The sequence below is a fragment of the Poecilia formosa genome, unplaced genomic scaffold (genome assembly GCF_000485575.1).
Source record: "Poecilia formosa unplaced genomic scaffold, Poecilia_formosa-5.1.2 Scaffold844, whole genome shotgun sequence".
NCBI lineage: Eukaryota > Metazoa > Chordata > Actinopteri > Cyprinodontiformes > Poeciliidae > Poecilia > Poecilia formosa.
In genome coordinates this window covers 95,424-110,708 of record NW_006800783.1, presented here as the reverse complement: position 1 = coordinate 110,708, position 15,285 = coordinate 95,424, and the positions used below count along the sequence as shown (strand labels likewise).

The 15,285-nt window shown below is 44.7% G+C and overlaps 1 protein-coding gene across 1 annotated transcript; it reads left to right on the top strand.

The window, feature by feature from the left end:
- Positions 1–413: 413 nt before the first annotated feature.
- On the top strand, positions 414–11,147 carry LOC103131806 (copine-4-like). Its single transcript, XM_007543534.2, has 6 exons — positions 414–1,040; positions 1,750–1,804; positions 2,093–2,144; positions 5,583–5,716; positions 5,789–6,025; positions 6,231–11,147. The coding sequence occupies exons 1-6, from the start codon at positions 772–774 to the stop codon at positions 6,360–6,362; spliced, it is 879 nt and encodes a 292-aa protein (XP_007543596.1). The 5' UTR covers positions 414–771; the 3' UTR covers positions 6,363–11,147.
- The last annotated feature ends 4,138 nt before the right edge of the window (positions 11,148–15,285 follow it).

Below are 15,285 nucleotides of genomic sequence, written 5' to 3'. Positions count from 1 at the left end.
GTCAGGGCCATCAGGGCCATCAGGGCCGTCAGGGCCGTCAGGGCCGTCAGGGCCGTCAGGGCGCCGGGCCATCAGGGCCGTCAGGGCGGTCAGGGCCATCAGGGCCGTCAGGGCCATCAGGGCCATCAGGGCCGTCAGGGCGCCGGGCCATCAGGGCCATCAGGGGCGTCAGGGCCATCAGGGCCATCAGGGCCGTCAGGGCGCCGGGCCATCAGGGCCATCAGGGCCGTCAGGGCCATCAGGGCCATCAGGGCCGTCAGGGCGCCGGGCCATCAGGGCCGTCAGGGCCATCAGGGCCATCAGGGCCATCAGGGCCGTCAGGGCGCCGGGCCATCAGGGCCATCAGGGCGCCGGGCTTTTGAGCTGGCTAACTAAATAAGATTACAAACTCAACATTTAGCTAGCTCACAAATATTTCACTGGTTAATTTAGTATTTAGTTTGAAACATGATGTTTATGAATGGATGAATAACACGGTGAAAAAGTGAAGTTCAGGCTACAAAAGTGATAAGTTTGTAACTTTACAAGTGGTGTCCCATAAGGACCAGAACCGTAATCTGGACGGGAAATGGAACTGGAACCAGAACTGGAACCGGCACCAGGACCAGGATCGGAACGAGGACCAGAACTGGAACTGGAACTGGAACCAGGACCCGAACTGGAACTGGAACCGAAACTGGAACCAGAACTGGAACCGGCACCAGGACCAGGATCGGAACGAGGACCAGAACTGGAACTGGAACTGGAACCAGAACTGGGACCAGCTGTTTTATGTGGCAACAGCTTCCTGTCGTCTCCAGAAGAAACTTCCTGTTTTTCTCAGCTTCTGTGACTGACGCTTCCTTTCTGATCGTCATGGAAACGTCTTCCTGGTTGGTAGCCTCTGATTGGCTGTGTCCTCTGCAGGTGGCCATTGACTTCACGGCGTCCAACGGTGACCCCCGGAACAGCTGCTCCCTGCACTACATCCACCCCTTCCAGCCCAACGAGTACCTGAAGGCCCTGGTGGCTGTGGGAGAAATCTGCCAGGACTACGACAGGTGGGTCAGAACCGGTGGCGCCGCCCGGCCTGCTGCGGTCTCAAACCGTCAGGCTGGGCTCTCAGAATCTCTTCTGGACAGGGATCTGATAATCTGATGGTTTCACCTCCAGATTCTATAATTTCTAAAAGACTCATTAGCTTAAACGGTTTAGTTATCAGTTAATTTCAGCCCAAAGTGATGATGTCACTTCCTGTCTCAGGTTAAGTTCTGCTCCTAACTGATCTGATTGGATGCTGGTGAAGACTGATGTTGTGTTCAAGTTGTGCTAAAAGGAGTTAGCCTTTCACCGAAGATATGCTAACCTAAAGTAGCATCTGAATGCTAACATGTAGCTGCTAATGCTAATGTCAACGTCCACAGTCCAGATTTCTAAAGAAGCTCCATGAATGATCAGAGAAACTCTGGAAAGATGAACTTTGCTCCAATCTGTGAAGAAGTTGAAGATTAAAAACTATAAATATCTTTGATGTTGACCTCATATTATTATGTTTTGGAAATTATTTGACTTCATTCATTTTAATTTATCCTCAGAAACTTGAAAAGAAACTCCAGATGTTGGAAACAGAAATGTGACTAAATCAGATTCTGATGGATTTTTGTCCTGAACAGGAAGTAGCCTCCCCTCAGCCAATCAGAGTCTGTTCCTGAACAGGAAGTAGCCTCCTCTCAGCCAATCAGAGTGTTTCTCTGTCTCCTCTCTCATCAGTGATAAAATGTTCCCAGCGTTCGGCTTCGGAGCCCGGATCCCTCCAGACTTCAAGGTAACGTCCCGCCGGGCCATCCCAGCATGCACTCTGCTTAGAGAGGTTGCTGCTGCATGTCAAGCAGCGCCCCCTACTGACCTCAGTTGCCTTCCCATGATGCATTCTGATCAGCAGGAAACTGATCTGCTCCACTTTGGGTCCAGGCTGTTACTTCAGATCTGAATGATCAGAAACAATAAACCCATAGCCGATGAGGACGATGATGATGAGGACGATGATGATGATGATGATGATCTTCCTCTCTTGTTTAATCAAAGATTAAACGTAGCTTTCTGTTTCCTGCAGGTTTCCCACGACTTCGCTGTGAATTTCAACAAGGACAACCCTGAGTGTGCTGGTAGGTTCTGCTCTCTGATTGGTCCAAACGGCGGAGAGGAACGGTTCTGCTCTCTGATTGGTCCAAACGGCGGAGAGGAACGGTTCTGCTCTCTGATTGGTCCAAACGGCGGAGAGGAACGGTTCTGCTCTCTGAGTAAACTAAATCCTGCCCACAAACAAATTCTTTGCCACCCAAAAACTAAATAATTCCTTCAAATTAAAATCCTGTTCTTAAAATAAAATTCTGACCTGATTCTTCACTCATTCAAATTTCTGTGTCCATGACAACATGCTCTTAACTAAAGTGAGTATTCCAGAAAGAGAAGAAGAAGAAGAGTGGCTGCGTCCTTCCTCTCCTCACTGACTATTGATCAGATTGATCAGCGGCGGCTTTGATCCGCTCATGGCTCCTCTGGCTGTCTGCTGACCTCCAGCATGAAGTTTCTCCGTCATTTTAATCTCAGGCAGCAAACACGAGCCACAGGGTGATCGTATCTGAGTCAAGACAAACCAAACGCTGAGGGCCTGGAGTCACAGAATATTCACAGTAAAACTCAGACCAGCTGAAACATGCAGCTTTTAGGAAACGGTGAAGAGCTGCAGCATCACACCTTCCAGTTAAATTAGCTGGCTAGCCGTTAGCCTTTTGCTGCCAGCGGCTTCAGTCAGACCGGGAGGAAGAAGCAAAGTATTTGATTTAAGGAAACACCTCAGACATCAGGTTTAATTTACTAATCATGAAAATAATGCTTTTTAAATCCTGAACTTTTAGTTTCTGGAGGAGCTAGAAAGTGATTTCTGGATGTATGAAATGACTTCCTGAGGAAATAAAGCGCTTTAGTTACACTATCATGTTGAAGGTTTGAGTCTGTCGGCTGCCTAAAGGTCAACCTGAGTTCAGAAAGCGGCTCTTCAGCTCTTAATGAAGTCAGAGTGTTTCCCCGCTGCGGGGTTCTGTCTGTCTGTCATACCCGTAAATCCAACATACCTTACGGTAATGCGCATGCGCACATCGATGTTACGTCACATACCGCTTACTCAGCAGGTTTCTTATAAACCCGTCATACCTGTAGAAGTTTCATTTTGTGTGTTTTGTTTCTCAGAAGTTTACAGCAAATTTTATTTAATTAAGCTGCTATGTTAATCAAACATATTAACATAAATGACTTTTGCTGTTTCCAAACTGTAAACAAGACATTAGTCCCGTTTAGCGTCACTATTACTACAAATACTGTTTGACTACAAATTTGGTGGGGATATTTTGTCCCTATAGCTAATCTACCTTTTTAATATTTTAATACCTCTGAATATGAACCGAATATGTCCTAAAACAACATGAATAACGCTGGATGCTGACCGAAGCTGTTGGGCAACCAGCAGAACAACACCTCTTTCTGGACTCTGCGTGGAAATAACTAGATTTTTCTTATTTTATTTTTTTTATTTACCCGAGGAATAAAACACACAAAATGAAAATTCTACAGGTATGACGGCTTTATAAGAAACGTAACATCGATGTGCACATGTGCATTATTACCACAAGGTTTGCTGGATTAACGAGGTATGAGACAGAACACCTCCACAGTTTATTTTTTTATTTTTTGTTCATAGAAATAAAATAAAAAAAGTGGCCCTGTTAATTACAAAATGAATCATATTGTATTTTCAAAGATTGTTTTTAGCAGTAAAAATTGAATGTTCCCACTCCCAGACCAGAAAACTCATGTCCATATTTGCCCTGAACCCCCCATCTGCGTTAAATGGTTTGTTCCTGTTGGAGCTTCACCGTGACGCTGTTGAGCTGCAGAAAGTGGAAGACACGAACGACTGTGGCAGTTACTATGCTGCTAAGAAAAGTTATAAAATCAGGTTTTCAAATAAAAAAAGAGAAAGGGAGAGAGAAAAAGACAAGTGTCTATTTGTAACCCAGTTTTTCTCCGAGAGAGGTGAGTAGACTGTGTGAGATTATCAACCATTTAGCATAGTTAGCTTAGCTACAAACTACTGTTTGCCTCCATTTCACTAGCATTTGATGAATTAAGGAAAAAAATTACCAACATATTCATATATTTAACTTGTCCTTTGTACCTTTTAACGCTTAACAGGTCAGTCAGTCAGCAGCAGCTCTAACCCACGTCCCTCCTGACCTGTCCTCTCCTGAGTGAAATTAAAGCTGCAGTATGTCACTTTTATTAAAAAAAAAAAAATCACAAATTTGTTAAAACTGTCATTATGTTGTGACAGTATGGTATGAGAGGTAATCTGTGAAAAATCTATTTCCTCTGCTTTCTCCCAGTGCTAGAAACAACCAGTCAGAGGCAGGAGAGTTTTAGTGCTGTCAATCACAATCTTGTGTTGTTGCTCATCCCTATGCCATAGCTAACATAGCCTGTTGTAAATGCTGAGTTTAGTTAGCATAGCTACCAATGATGGCAGATAAACATTTTCCTATAATGATAAGTTGTTTCTCCACCATTAGCACATTTAGCAGTGAGTGAATGAGGTTGATTGACAGCGCTAAGAACATCTGATTGGTTGTTTTGGTCAGAACGATGCATTACTTTAGCCAGTAATAATAGTTCAGGAAGGGGATGGAGGAGGTTGATTGTTTTCACATATTATGTCTCACAAACTGTCATGACTTGGTGACAGTTTTAACAAATATGGAGAAAACATATTTTTTATTAAAGTTATGTTCTGCAGCCTGAATAAAATGGAACTACATGGCATTTTGAGAAGTCTGGGTTGCTTTCTGTGTATTTTGCACATTGCCTATGACTGTTGCTCATGGGGAGACATTCAGTATCTAAAACTAATAGAAGAAATTTAAGCAACCTACTTGCATACCTGATGTGGACTGTTGGATGTTACATTCATGAACAGTAAATATTGTGCTAATTATCAGTATTGAACCAAAGAAAGCAAGGCAGATGAAGCCTTTAAAACTGTGACGCTTTTTATGGGTCAAATAGACTCAAGAAATTGTAACAGCAGCTGCGGGGGGGGGGGGGGGAATTAAATTTTTTGTCAGGGGGCCCAAGATTCGTGGCAGCGCCCCTGCCAGTGGGTGAACAGCTTACACATGCTAGTTGTTAGAATATTTAATGCTAGCAATAGTGAGAAGCCCCCTTCTCATTTTCATTAATCATTACTCAGATCAGTAGCTAGCTTGAGAATGGACATAGTCTCCTGCTACTAGGAAGTAGCCACTGCTGGATGGACGGTAGATTTAATTTTGCCGCTGATCCTGCACCATAAACAGCAAGGAACATGAGCTTCACTATTTAAAAGTTTTGTTGCATTTTTCTCTTTATGTGTAGAAAGTTCTCAGATTTCCTGTTATATTTAAGTAAAATGATAAATTTTCACTTCTAAAATATGCTTATTTTGCTTATTAACATCAGAAGTTATTGGACTGACTGACTCATTGTATGCTGTTCCTTTTGGACCTGCTCAGGTATCCAGGGTGTGGTGGAGGCGTACCAGGCCTGCCTACCCAAGCTGCAGCTCTACGGCCCCACCAACATCGCCCCCATCATCCAGAAGGTTGCCAAGTCTGCCTCACAGGAGGTCCACACCAAAGAGGCCATGGTGAGACGCTGCCTTCAGGAACCTCCGCTTCCCTCCGACCCGATCTGAACTGACCTGAACTTCCTGCTCCAGCAATACTTCATTCTGCTGATCCTGACTGACGGCGTCATCACCGACATGGCCGACACCAGGGAAGCCATCGTCCAGGCCTCCCATCTTCCAATGTCCATCATCATCATCGGGATCGGGAACGCTGACTTCGGTGACATGCAGATGCTGGATGGGGATGACGGGATCCTGAGGTCGCCCAAAGGAGAACCCGTCCTCCGGGACATCGTCCAGTTTGTCCCCTTTCGCAATTTCAAACATGTGAGTTTCAGAAAACCAGAGGAATTCATAAAAACTCTTTCTGAGACTCATTATGCCTGTACTATGTCCTTATTGCTCTGTTTCAGACATGTTAGACCACATTTTGAACTGAAGAAGTTTTGTTCCCAGAAAACTGATTAGTCCTTAAAATAGGGTCAGGTGTTCATATTAAACAACATTTTGTTTCTTCTTGGGTCCTCTCCAGGCCTCTCCGGCTGCGCTGGCGAAGAGCGTCTTAGCAGAAGTGCCCAACCAGGTGGTTGACTACTACAACAGCAAGGGCATCAAGCCCAAAGAGCCCAGTGAATACCAGTCTTCCAGGCCGTTTGGCCCCTGAACTTCAGCACCACAGCAAACCAACCTCACAAAATGTTGACTGTCTTGTGTTTTTTGTCAAAGCGGATGCTAAAGATGATGCACGCAGTATTTACCCATGAGGCATTGGGGTCATCTATCCTTAAACCAGTTGGCCTTCACAGTTTTATTCTGAGGGACCAAGTGTAGGAACCCCTTGGTTCCTGCTTTTGCTGCTGCTAGTTTAGTACTTTTAATGATGTCATCAACTGAAACATTTGCTGCCTTTCATATCAAATAATAATTCCCAATGGTAACCCCCTTAAGCTACACTCGTCTTCCTCCCTGGATGAAGGTGGAGATGCTTTTCAGATCTCGTCATTGATCAGAGAGCTGCTGTTCTCCTGGTAACTTCTGAAGATCATAAGACCTGTAGATCAAAGTCCATCTGGTCCACCCGAGATAGGAATCTGAAAGGTTCTGTCAACATTTCCATTGATCATTTATTTGTTGAGAAGAAACCTCAGTGCATTGAGAGAGGTTTTGACAGAACCAAGAACATAGTTGAACAAAGAAGGCAGTTGAACCTTCAGTTGAACCTTCAGAAGGAGCAGTTTGGTTTCCATCCTGGTCAGGAAACACTGGACCAGCTCTACTCCCTCTGCAGGGAGCTCAAGGGCTTATAAGAGTTTGCCCAACTGGCCCACATTTGTTTCGTTGACCTGGACAAGGCTTTCAACCGTGTCTCCCATGGGCCCCCGTAGGGGTGGAGTACAAAATCCAGGGTCCTTTATTAGGGATTCTCTGTACAGGCATCACTGACACTAAGCCAGACCTGTTTCTGGTGCATGTTGGACTCCAGTGTGGCTGCTATTTATCACCAGTCCTGTTCATGAAGGGCTTGACATGTGGAAGGCAACGTTGCTCCCTCTCCATTTATTTCCTGTGGAACTTGCGCAATGAGGCGACAGTCACTTGCACTCGTCCAGAGAAATGTGTGCATGGGAAACAAGTAGACATGTACACCTGGGCTTTTTGCTACTGTTGTTGTCATATTCCTCACATCGAGCCCATAACTTGTATAGTCAGGATTTATAGGCGTAGCCGAGTGCCGGGAAGGTCTAGTTTGTTGATCGGTGGATTTTGTTCCTTGTTTTATACGAATGATGTGGTTCTGCTCGCTCTTTCTGGCTTGGAGCTACAGAATGCACAAGGCCTCTCCAGGTTGGAGGGACGTTCCTCCCCCAAGTGGAGGAGTTCATCCATCTTGTGGTCTTGTTCATTAGTAAGGGGAGGATGGATGAGGAGATTGATAGAGAAATCAGTGCAGCTGCCGCTGCAATGCGGACACTGCATGGGTCCACTGCGGTGAGGAGAGAGCTGAGTCGAAAAGCAAGACTTTCAATTTACCGGTTGGTCTACGGTTCAACCCTGACTCTGCAATGTTGGAGAAATCCTGCCTCTTCTTTACTTACAAGTCATCACAACCACAATGACTACAACGTCAAACACATCCTCAGAGTTTTGTTGGTTCTGTTCGGTATGCCGGTCCGATGGAAGCTGATGGCAGAAGCTGTGAAAGGTCAGCGGTTTCAGAAATGACATATTGGGTACTTGTAGTGCCTTGTCTGATGGATTTAACCAGAATCAGAACTGGACCTTGGAATCAGTGGACTTTCAGAGGACATCCCGGCAGGATCGTTGGATGGTTGAGCTGTTTCTAAGGTCAGGAGGCCATGACACCATCAACTTCCTTTGAGCCTGCTGGGCATGCCACTGTACAGGAAGTTATTGACCACCAGGTGTCAAGCTCCAGTACAATTAGTATGATGTCACTATGTTGGTCCTGAAACTGTGGAAAACAATCTCTGTGGCATCTTCACATGAATCTATGTAGGACCATAGATTCATTCATACAGGTTTCGCCAGCTGAGAAAGTCTTTGCAGTCACCAACTGGTAGAACCTCCTGCTCCCTTTAGAAGTTCACAGGTGACTCCGTCTCACCTGCTTCATCAGATTCTCCTTCCTGGTTTCTCCAAATTCAGCCTTCAGCTCGCTAGATCACCGCCTGTTGCTGTTGCTGGTTGACCTCCTCCACCTTCAGGACTTGAACTCCTTCAAAAGAAGGAGCTCAGAGCAGATCCCTGATGTATCCCACCCAAACCTCTGTGGCACTACCTCACACCTCACCACAGTGTCTCTGTCCTCACTTCCTCATCCAGGACCTCAGTTCCTGTCTTGGTTCTTTCTTTGTTCTCTGTGGATCCACAAGGACAGAGCAAAACCTTTGGCGCTTCTCTATGGTTCTTCAGATCGTTAACACCAAACATGTCATCCGTAGAGCTTTTCCAGGGACCTTCAATCACCCTGTAATTTGCACAGTGTAGCTGGATTAGCTCAGGAAGTTCTCATCACAGTTTTCATCCTTTGGAGTTTCTGCAAGTGACTCATCAGGTCAACGGGCTCCATGAGGTCCGTCAGCTTGGTGACTGTTGCTTTTTGGACCAAACCAGTCCAAGTACTCCAGAACTTGTAGGATAAACACACTGTTTGCATCTGACTCTTTACACTCTGATACGACTGGACTCGCAAGATCGATTATTCATGCCAGAGTAAGTATCACTCTTAGTTGGACACTTGGAGATACACTCACAGGGAAATGCTAGCGTTCTGCGAAGCCCTGTTATCTTTAATGTGTGTCTATGTACATCATCTGATCTGATGTATTTTGGTCTTTAACTTTCATACCTCAGGACTATTTTGGTCAGAACGTCATGAGTATGATAAGAAGCGTAAAACAAAAGCCACACAAATACCAACTAAAATCTTTTTGTATCAGAACCCATAGCATGCTTCTGCATGTTTGGAGCTCAGAAAAGGGTGAAACTGTGATCTTTTCTGATCTTTCCTAGTGTTTACATTGGCAAGACTTCTGGTTCAAACTCTGGTCTCAATAATTGATCTGACTAGTCCAGTGGTCTGTAGATCGGCCGTCGAGTCAGAGACTTTCTGACAGGAAAAATCAGATCAGAATTTGAAAAGTTGGATGGAAGCGGTGTGTTTTGGCTGTCATCCTGTAGCAGGAACATTTTGGAGGAACAATCATGAGGTTTCTGTCATACTGCCCCAGTTCAGGGTCAGACTTTAGTCGTGTGTAAAAATGCTAAGTGCAGCACCTTGAGCATCCGCTGTGCATGCAGGGCCGACGACGGCTGACAGCAGAAGAAAAGCACACAAACACAACGTGACCAATCCAAGCGCCGCCTCCCTGCAGACAGCATGCCGAGCAGGGAGGCGGTCGATGAAGGAATGTATGAACCCCTCCCAACTCTCCCTGGTGTTTTTAAAATACTGTGTTGATGTTTTGCTAAACTTTCGTAAAGTTCGTATATTACAAAGCATTTTGCAGATGAAGAGCTGCCTTGAGAGACGTTTGCATCCTCAACTGTTCCCCTTTTCTAAAACACTGAGGCAGATGCATGGCGTGTTGTTTTGCATGCAGATGTCCAGGCAGGACCTGCTGGTCTCTGCGGTTCCTGGTAGTTTTCTTGCTAGTGAGTAAATATGAGGTAATAACGATGTTTACACTGACGAGCCCCTCTGCTCTCCAGCATGTTCATGAAACGATGTGAGTAGATTTAAAAGCACAAACTGAGTATCTCTGGAGAAACCTTCTGTTGGACTTCATTCATTTCTGTCTCTGTGCTCCACCAGGTCCGTTTAGACCAGAACCCGACCAGAACCCCTCACTGTAAATTACCTTGAGAAATAATGACAGTTGGTTGTATAAGGACAGGCTTTAATGCCGAAAAATGATCAAATGTTAAAGCCATACATGTCATTCAAATGGACCAGAACCAGAGTTACATTCACCGTCCAGCGCCGGTCCACTGAGCTCCTGATTATTCTTCTCAGTCTGCTCCCTCTCTAAAGGGTCTAATCAGTTTCAGTCTGTTTATGTCACACATAAACATGGTTATGTAAGCTGCAGGGTGTAAGCAGACAGAAGAGGCTAAAAGACACAGAGGGAAACAGAATCCGTAACACTTCTGTCTGTCCTCATGTCTCTGTTTGACTGAAACGAGTTCAGATTCGGGTAGTTGGGACATTTTTTTATCTCAAAAACCTTCCCACATTTATTTACATCACCAGTTCACGGAAATTGACTCTTTGCAGCCTCTAAGCCAGGAGTTCACAAACTTTTCAACCTGTAACCCCCAAAAATAGTGCCAGAGTGCTGATCCCCAACAGCTGACCTGGTGACTCCATTACATTATTTATCTGTATTTATGTATATTTAATGGATTTGTTTTTGAAAAATGAGATTTTTATCATTTGATTTCATCATTTAAAACAGGGCTGTCAAACTAAGTTTCCTTTGATGTCTAGAGGGCCAGAGAAAAAACTAAGGTGGGCCGAATTTGGCCCCTGGGCCTCTAGTTGAACACATAATTGAATAGTTAAAACCCTCAGTTTGGAAATCGCTGATCTGAGCTAAACCTGGACAGGAAGTCCTGCTGTCCTTCACTTGTGCTTCTTTTTCTGATTTACAGTCTGTAAAAAGTATTCACCCCTTGGATGTTTTCCTCACAGCCCACAGGAAAAACTGTGGAGACAAGCTTCTTTTTTTTTTTTTACTAATTATTTAATTAAAATGTAAAGTCTGCGGTTAGTGTCTCAGAGCTGTTGCCTTGGTTACTCACCTGCATGACGCTCATTTCTCACCTGGAATCCGACCAAAGGTACATATGAGACTACAGGTCCACTAACACAACATTCTTTGCTTGGATGAGACAAAATTTTACTTGTTGGTAAAAGAAAAAAAAACTGCACATCACCACAAACTCACCTCCTCCACTATGAAGCATGGTGGTGGCAGTGTCATGCTCTGGGAATGCTTCCCAGCAGCAAACCCTGAAGTCCTGGAGGATAATCTGAGTCAGACGGTAAAGATTAATGTTCCAGCTAAAACTGCTCAGAAACAGGGAGAATGTGCCCAAGTGGCCTAGTCAAAGCCCATATATCATTCTGAGCTGATTTCCCAAGGGAGGATGGAAGAAGCCCCATAATGTGTCCAGATGTCATCCCACAGACTCCATAACTTTGCAAATGCTTGTTAAAAATGACTTTGACCATAACTTTATGCAGAAAAGCAATAAGAGGTTCAAACAGCCAGGGGTGTGAATACTTTAAAAGCTTGTACCTGCTGATCAGAAATGATGTTTTTCTCATATTTTTTCATGTTAGTGATTATTTTCCGTTCCATGTTTTGGACGCTGGAATCAAAGATGGAGGACAGGCACTGAGTCACCTGACTCTTCTTCATGTTAACCTGCGAAACAAAAACACTTAGGATAATAAAAGGTGAGACAGCAGTGAGTGGGTGGTTCTGCTGAAGCAGAGACAGTCTTCCTGTTAAGGTTCTGGTTCTGGTTCCGGTCGTGCTCTAACCATGGGTCATCTCTAGCGTCATGCGGGGTTTCCCAGCAGCAGCAGCAGGGTTCACAGCGCTCGGCTGAATGGCGGCGTGACGGATGGAAGAGAAGAAGAAGAAAAGCTAACTCAGCATCAGGAAAACATCCAGACCTGCAGGAGAAAACCGCTCGGCTTCCTGTTCCACACATCTGCTGATAAAATTACTATAAAATAATTAAATAAAAGCTTAGCAGTTCACAACACCCAGGTTTTATTTGCGTCCAGATATTAGCTAAACTGTTAGCTCTTGATCAAGCTAAATATTTACTTTTTAAGCTACATTTATAGCTCAAATAGATTTCATACTAAATATTTAGGGTTAACAAATTAGTTAAATATTTAGCTAGCAAGCTAAATATTGGCATTAAACTAAATATTTAGTAAACAAGCTAAATAATTTGTCAACTAAATATTTAGTTAGGTTGCAGCAGAAATATTTAGCTTGGATCTAAATATTTTTAATTTGAGCTAATTTTATATGGAAACTACAATTTATAAATGAATGAATCCATGGTGAAAATATGACTTATATTTTGCCTGCTATGATAGGCTAACTAAATTATTGCTGTTAAGTTTTGATTATGTAATTTTACAAACTATTAAAACAAGTTGAGGTAAAAAGTTTTAATCAAAAATGATATATCTTTTCACTTCATAACAAACCAATGAAACCCAAACAGCATCACTGTGCTAACAGTTTAGTGCCAGAAACAGTCAGATATCCAGGAGGTGGGGCTTTTGACCAGATTTAACTGATTCCACTTCCTGTTTACCGATTCTGTTCATTACTTTCATGGACAGAATCTCTGACCAGCCGAGGCGTTGAGGGGATCCGTTTTGGTGGAACTTAGGATCGCATCTCTGCTTTTTGCTGATGATGTGGTCCTATTGGCTTCATCAGGTCGTGATCTGCAGCTCTCGCTGGAGCGGTTCGCAGCCGAATGTGAAGCGGCCGGGATGAGGATCAGTGCCTCCAAATCCGAGGCCATGGTCTGGATAAGGGTAGAGAGCCTTCTCCAGGTCGGGGGGTCATCCTGCCTCAAGTGGAGGAGTTTAAGTATCTGGGGATCTTGTTCACCAATGAGGGAAGAAGGGAGCAGGAGATCGACAGGCGGATTGGGGCAGCGTCTGCCGTGAAGCGGGCGCCGTACCGGTCCGTCGTGGTGAAGAGAGAGCTGAGCCAAAAAGCGAAGCTCTCGATTTACCGGTCGATCTTCGTTCCCACCCTCATCCATAGTCATGAGCTTTGGGTCATGACCTAAAGAACGAGGTCCCGGATACAAGCGGCTGAAATGGGTTTCCTCCGCAGGGTGGCTGGACTCTCCCTTAGAGAGAGAAGCTCGGTCATCCAGGAGGGACTCAGAGTAGAGCCGCTGCTCCTCCACGTCGAGAGGAGCCAGTTGAGGCTCGGCCATCTGGTCAGGATGCCTCCTGGACGCCTCCCTGGTGAGGAGTTCAGGTCCCACCAGGAGGAGGGGAGACCCAGGACACGCTGAGGGACGATGTCTCTCTGCTGGCCTGGGAACGGCTTGGGGTTCCTGGAGGAGCTGGAAGAGGCTGGAGAGGGAAGACTGGGCCTCCCTTCTTAGGCTGCTGACCCCACGACCCGACCCCAGATAAGATGGATGGATGGATGGATGGATGGATGGATGGCACTTCCTGTTTACCTGCAGCTCTTCTACCTATTTCAGTTTTCTAGTTGAAAGTTAGTCTGGATTTATTGTGAATTATTATTTAAGCAGTATTTAGACGCCTTACATGAGACAAACTTGTATATGGAGCCTAGTATGATTCACTGTCTCATCAGCGTAGACAGAAACCCTGAGGAACCTGGAAGTTGTTGGAAACTTCCCAGACGTCCTCCATGTTGGAGTGACTCAGCAGAACTTCCTGTCTGCTGATTAAAGCCTAATTAACTCTGTTCAGCGGGTCTTTAATCGCCTCTGCTGATCAGCGCAGGTGACGCTTGGCTCTGATGAGGAGGTTAATGAGGATCAGCCAATCAGGAGCCAGCGCTGCAGCTGCCTGTTGTCAACTCAGGAACTTTCACCTGAAACTGGTGACTTCTGTGGTGATTTGGTCAGTTTCCATGGAAACAACACTTTGTGAAAGCAGAAATCTGTATTAATTATGTCCAGATGTGAGAGAGGAAACCTGACGCTGAGCAGTTCAAGCCACTTGGACCGATGAATCGCCAGCAGCCATTATCAATCCCCAGCTTTTATTTTGACAGTCCACTTCCCCCTATTGCCAAGTGAATTTGCATGTTAGCTAAATGTTTAACTCTCAGCCTGCTATTTAGTTCATAAACTAAATATTTAGCTAGCTGAGAGCTAAATATTGAGTTTGGAAGTAAATATTTAGGTTACTATCTAAATATTTAGTTTGCTAGCAAAATGTTTAATTAGCTTACTAAACATTTAGTCTGAAGCTGTGAGATTTATGAATGAATGTTTTTCTGATAGCTCGTATTGCTGCTGATCATGTTTGTGTAATCTCATAAATAATATCTGCAGAACATGAAGAGTTGGTTTATTAGACATGTTGATGAGAATCTTTTGCATCTACATGATTGTTTTCTAGATTCATATGTGTGCTGCTGCAGGAATCGTGGTTCTGGTTCTGCTCAGCCCATTCTGCTGCTCTGCTCCTGATCACTGTCAGTCATCTCCCTCCTGCTTTCTGCTGCTTCCTGTCAGATCCCTGTTGTCCCTCAACGTCTCTGGGTGTCTCCAGGCTGTTTTGGACTCCTGAACATGTCTGAGTCCAACAACCTGTCAGCAGGTTGAATAAAGCTGGACACACAGAGCTGCGTTCAGGTTGAAACACACCAACATGCTGCTGTCAACATGAGAGCTTCACAGGATTCGGTTCTTTCAGAGGAAACAAAACCCGAAGCGGCTTTTGTTCTGGAGGAGACGGCTGACAGACAGACGGACATTCCTCATCTGTATGCTGAACAAAGCTGCTGAGCGCTGCTTCAGTTGCTATAAAAATGCTTTTTACATTCAAAATTACTTAAATAATTTGACTTCCTGATTTAATGGCTTGAAATTGGGCCTCTGTCTCTTTAAGAAGCTCCTTCTCTTCCTGAAGCTCCGCCTCCAGGAAGTCGTCCCAACATGGCTCCTCTATTAACCCTTTAATGTTTTCACCAGCGCTGCTCTGAGCAGCAGCTCCTAAAATGAGCTCAGCTGCTGTGTGCTAATTGCTGCTGGCTAGTCTGAAGGAGCTGAGTGGGGGAGGAGCTAAGCCTTGGAGGCGGGGCTTGGTCCACCCAGGCATTTTAACAGCTGAATGGTTGTCATGGAGATTAAAGGATTTCTGAAACATGAAACAATCAAACAGGGAAAAACATCCCAATGTGATGCAAAGATAAAAAAGAGATTATCTTACCTGATACCGGCCCTTTAACACTGTCATTTTTTGTTACAAAAATGTTGAAAATAGATTAAACTCCTTAAATCTAATGGGAGCAGTAAGAGTGTAC

Bases quoted from the DNA above. Each gene is read 5' to 3' on its own strand.
- LOC103131806 (XM_007543534.2), top strand. From the start codon at position 772: ATGTGGCAACAGCTTCCTGTCGTCTCCAGAAGAAACTTCCTGTTTTTC. The intron at 2,145-5,582 runs GTAGGTTCTGCT...GGACCTGCTCAG, and splicing joins GGACAACCCTGAGTGTGCTG to GTATCCAGGGTGTGGTGGAG. The intron at 5,717-5,788 runs GTGAGACGCTGC...TTCCTGCTCCAG, and splicing joins TCCACACCAAAGAGGCCATG to CAATACTTCATTCTGCTGAT.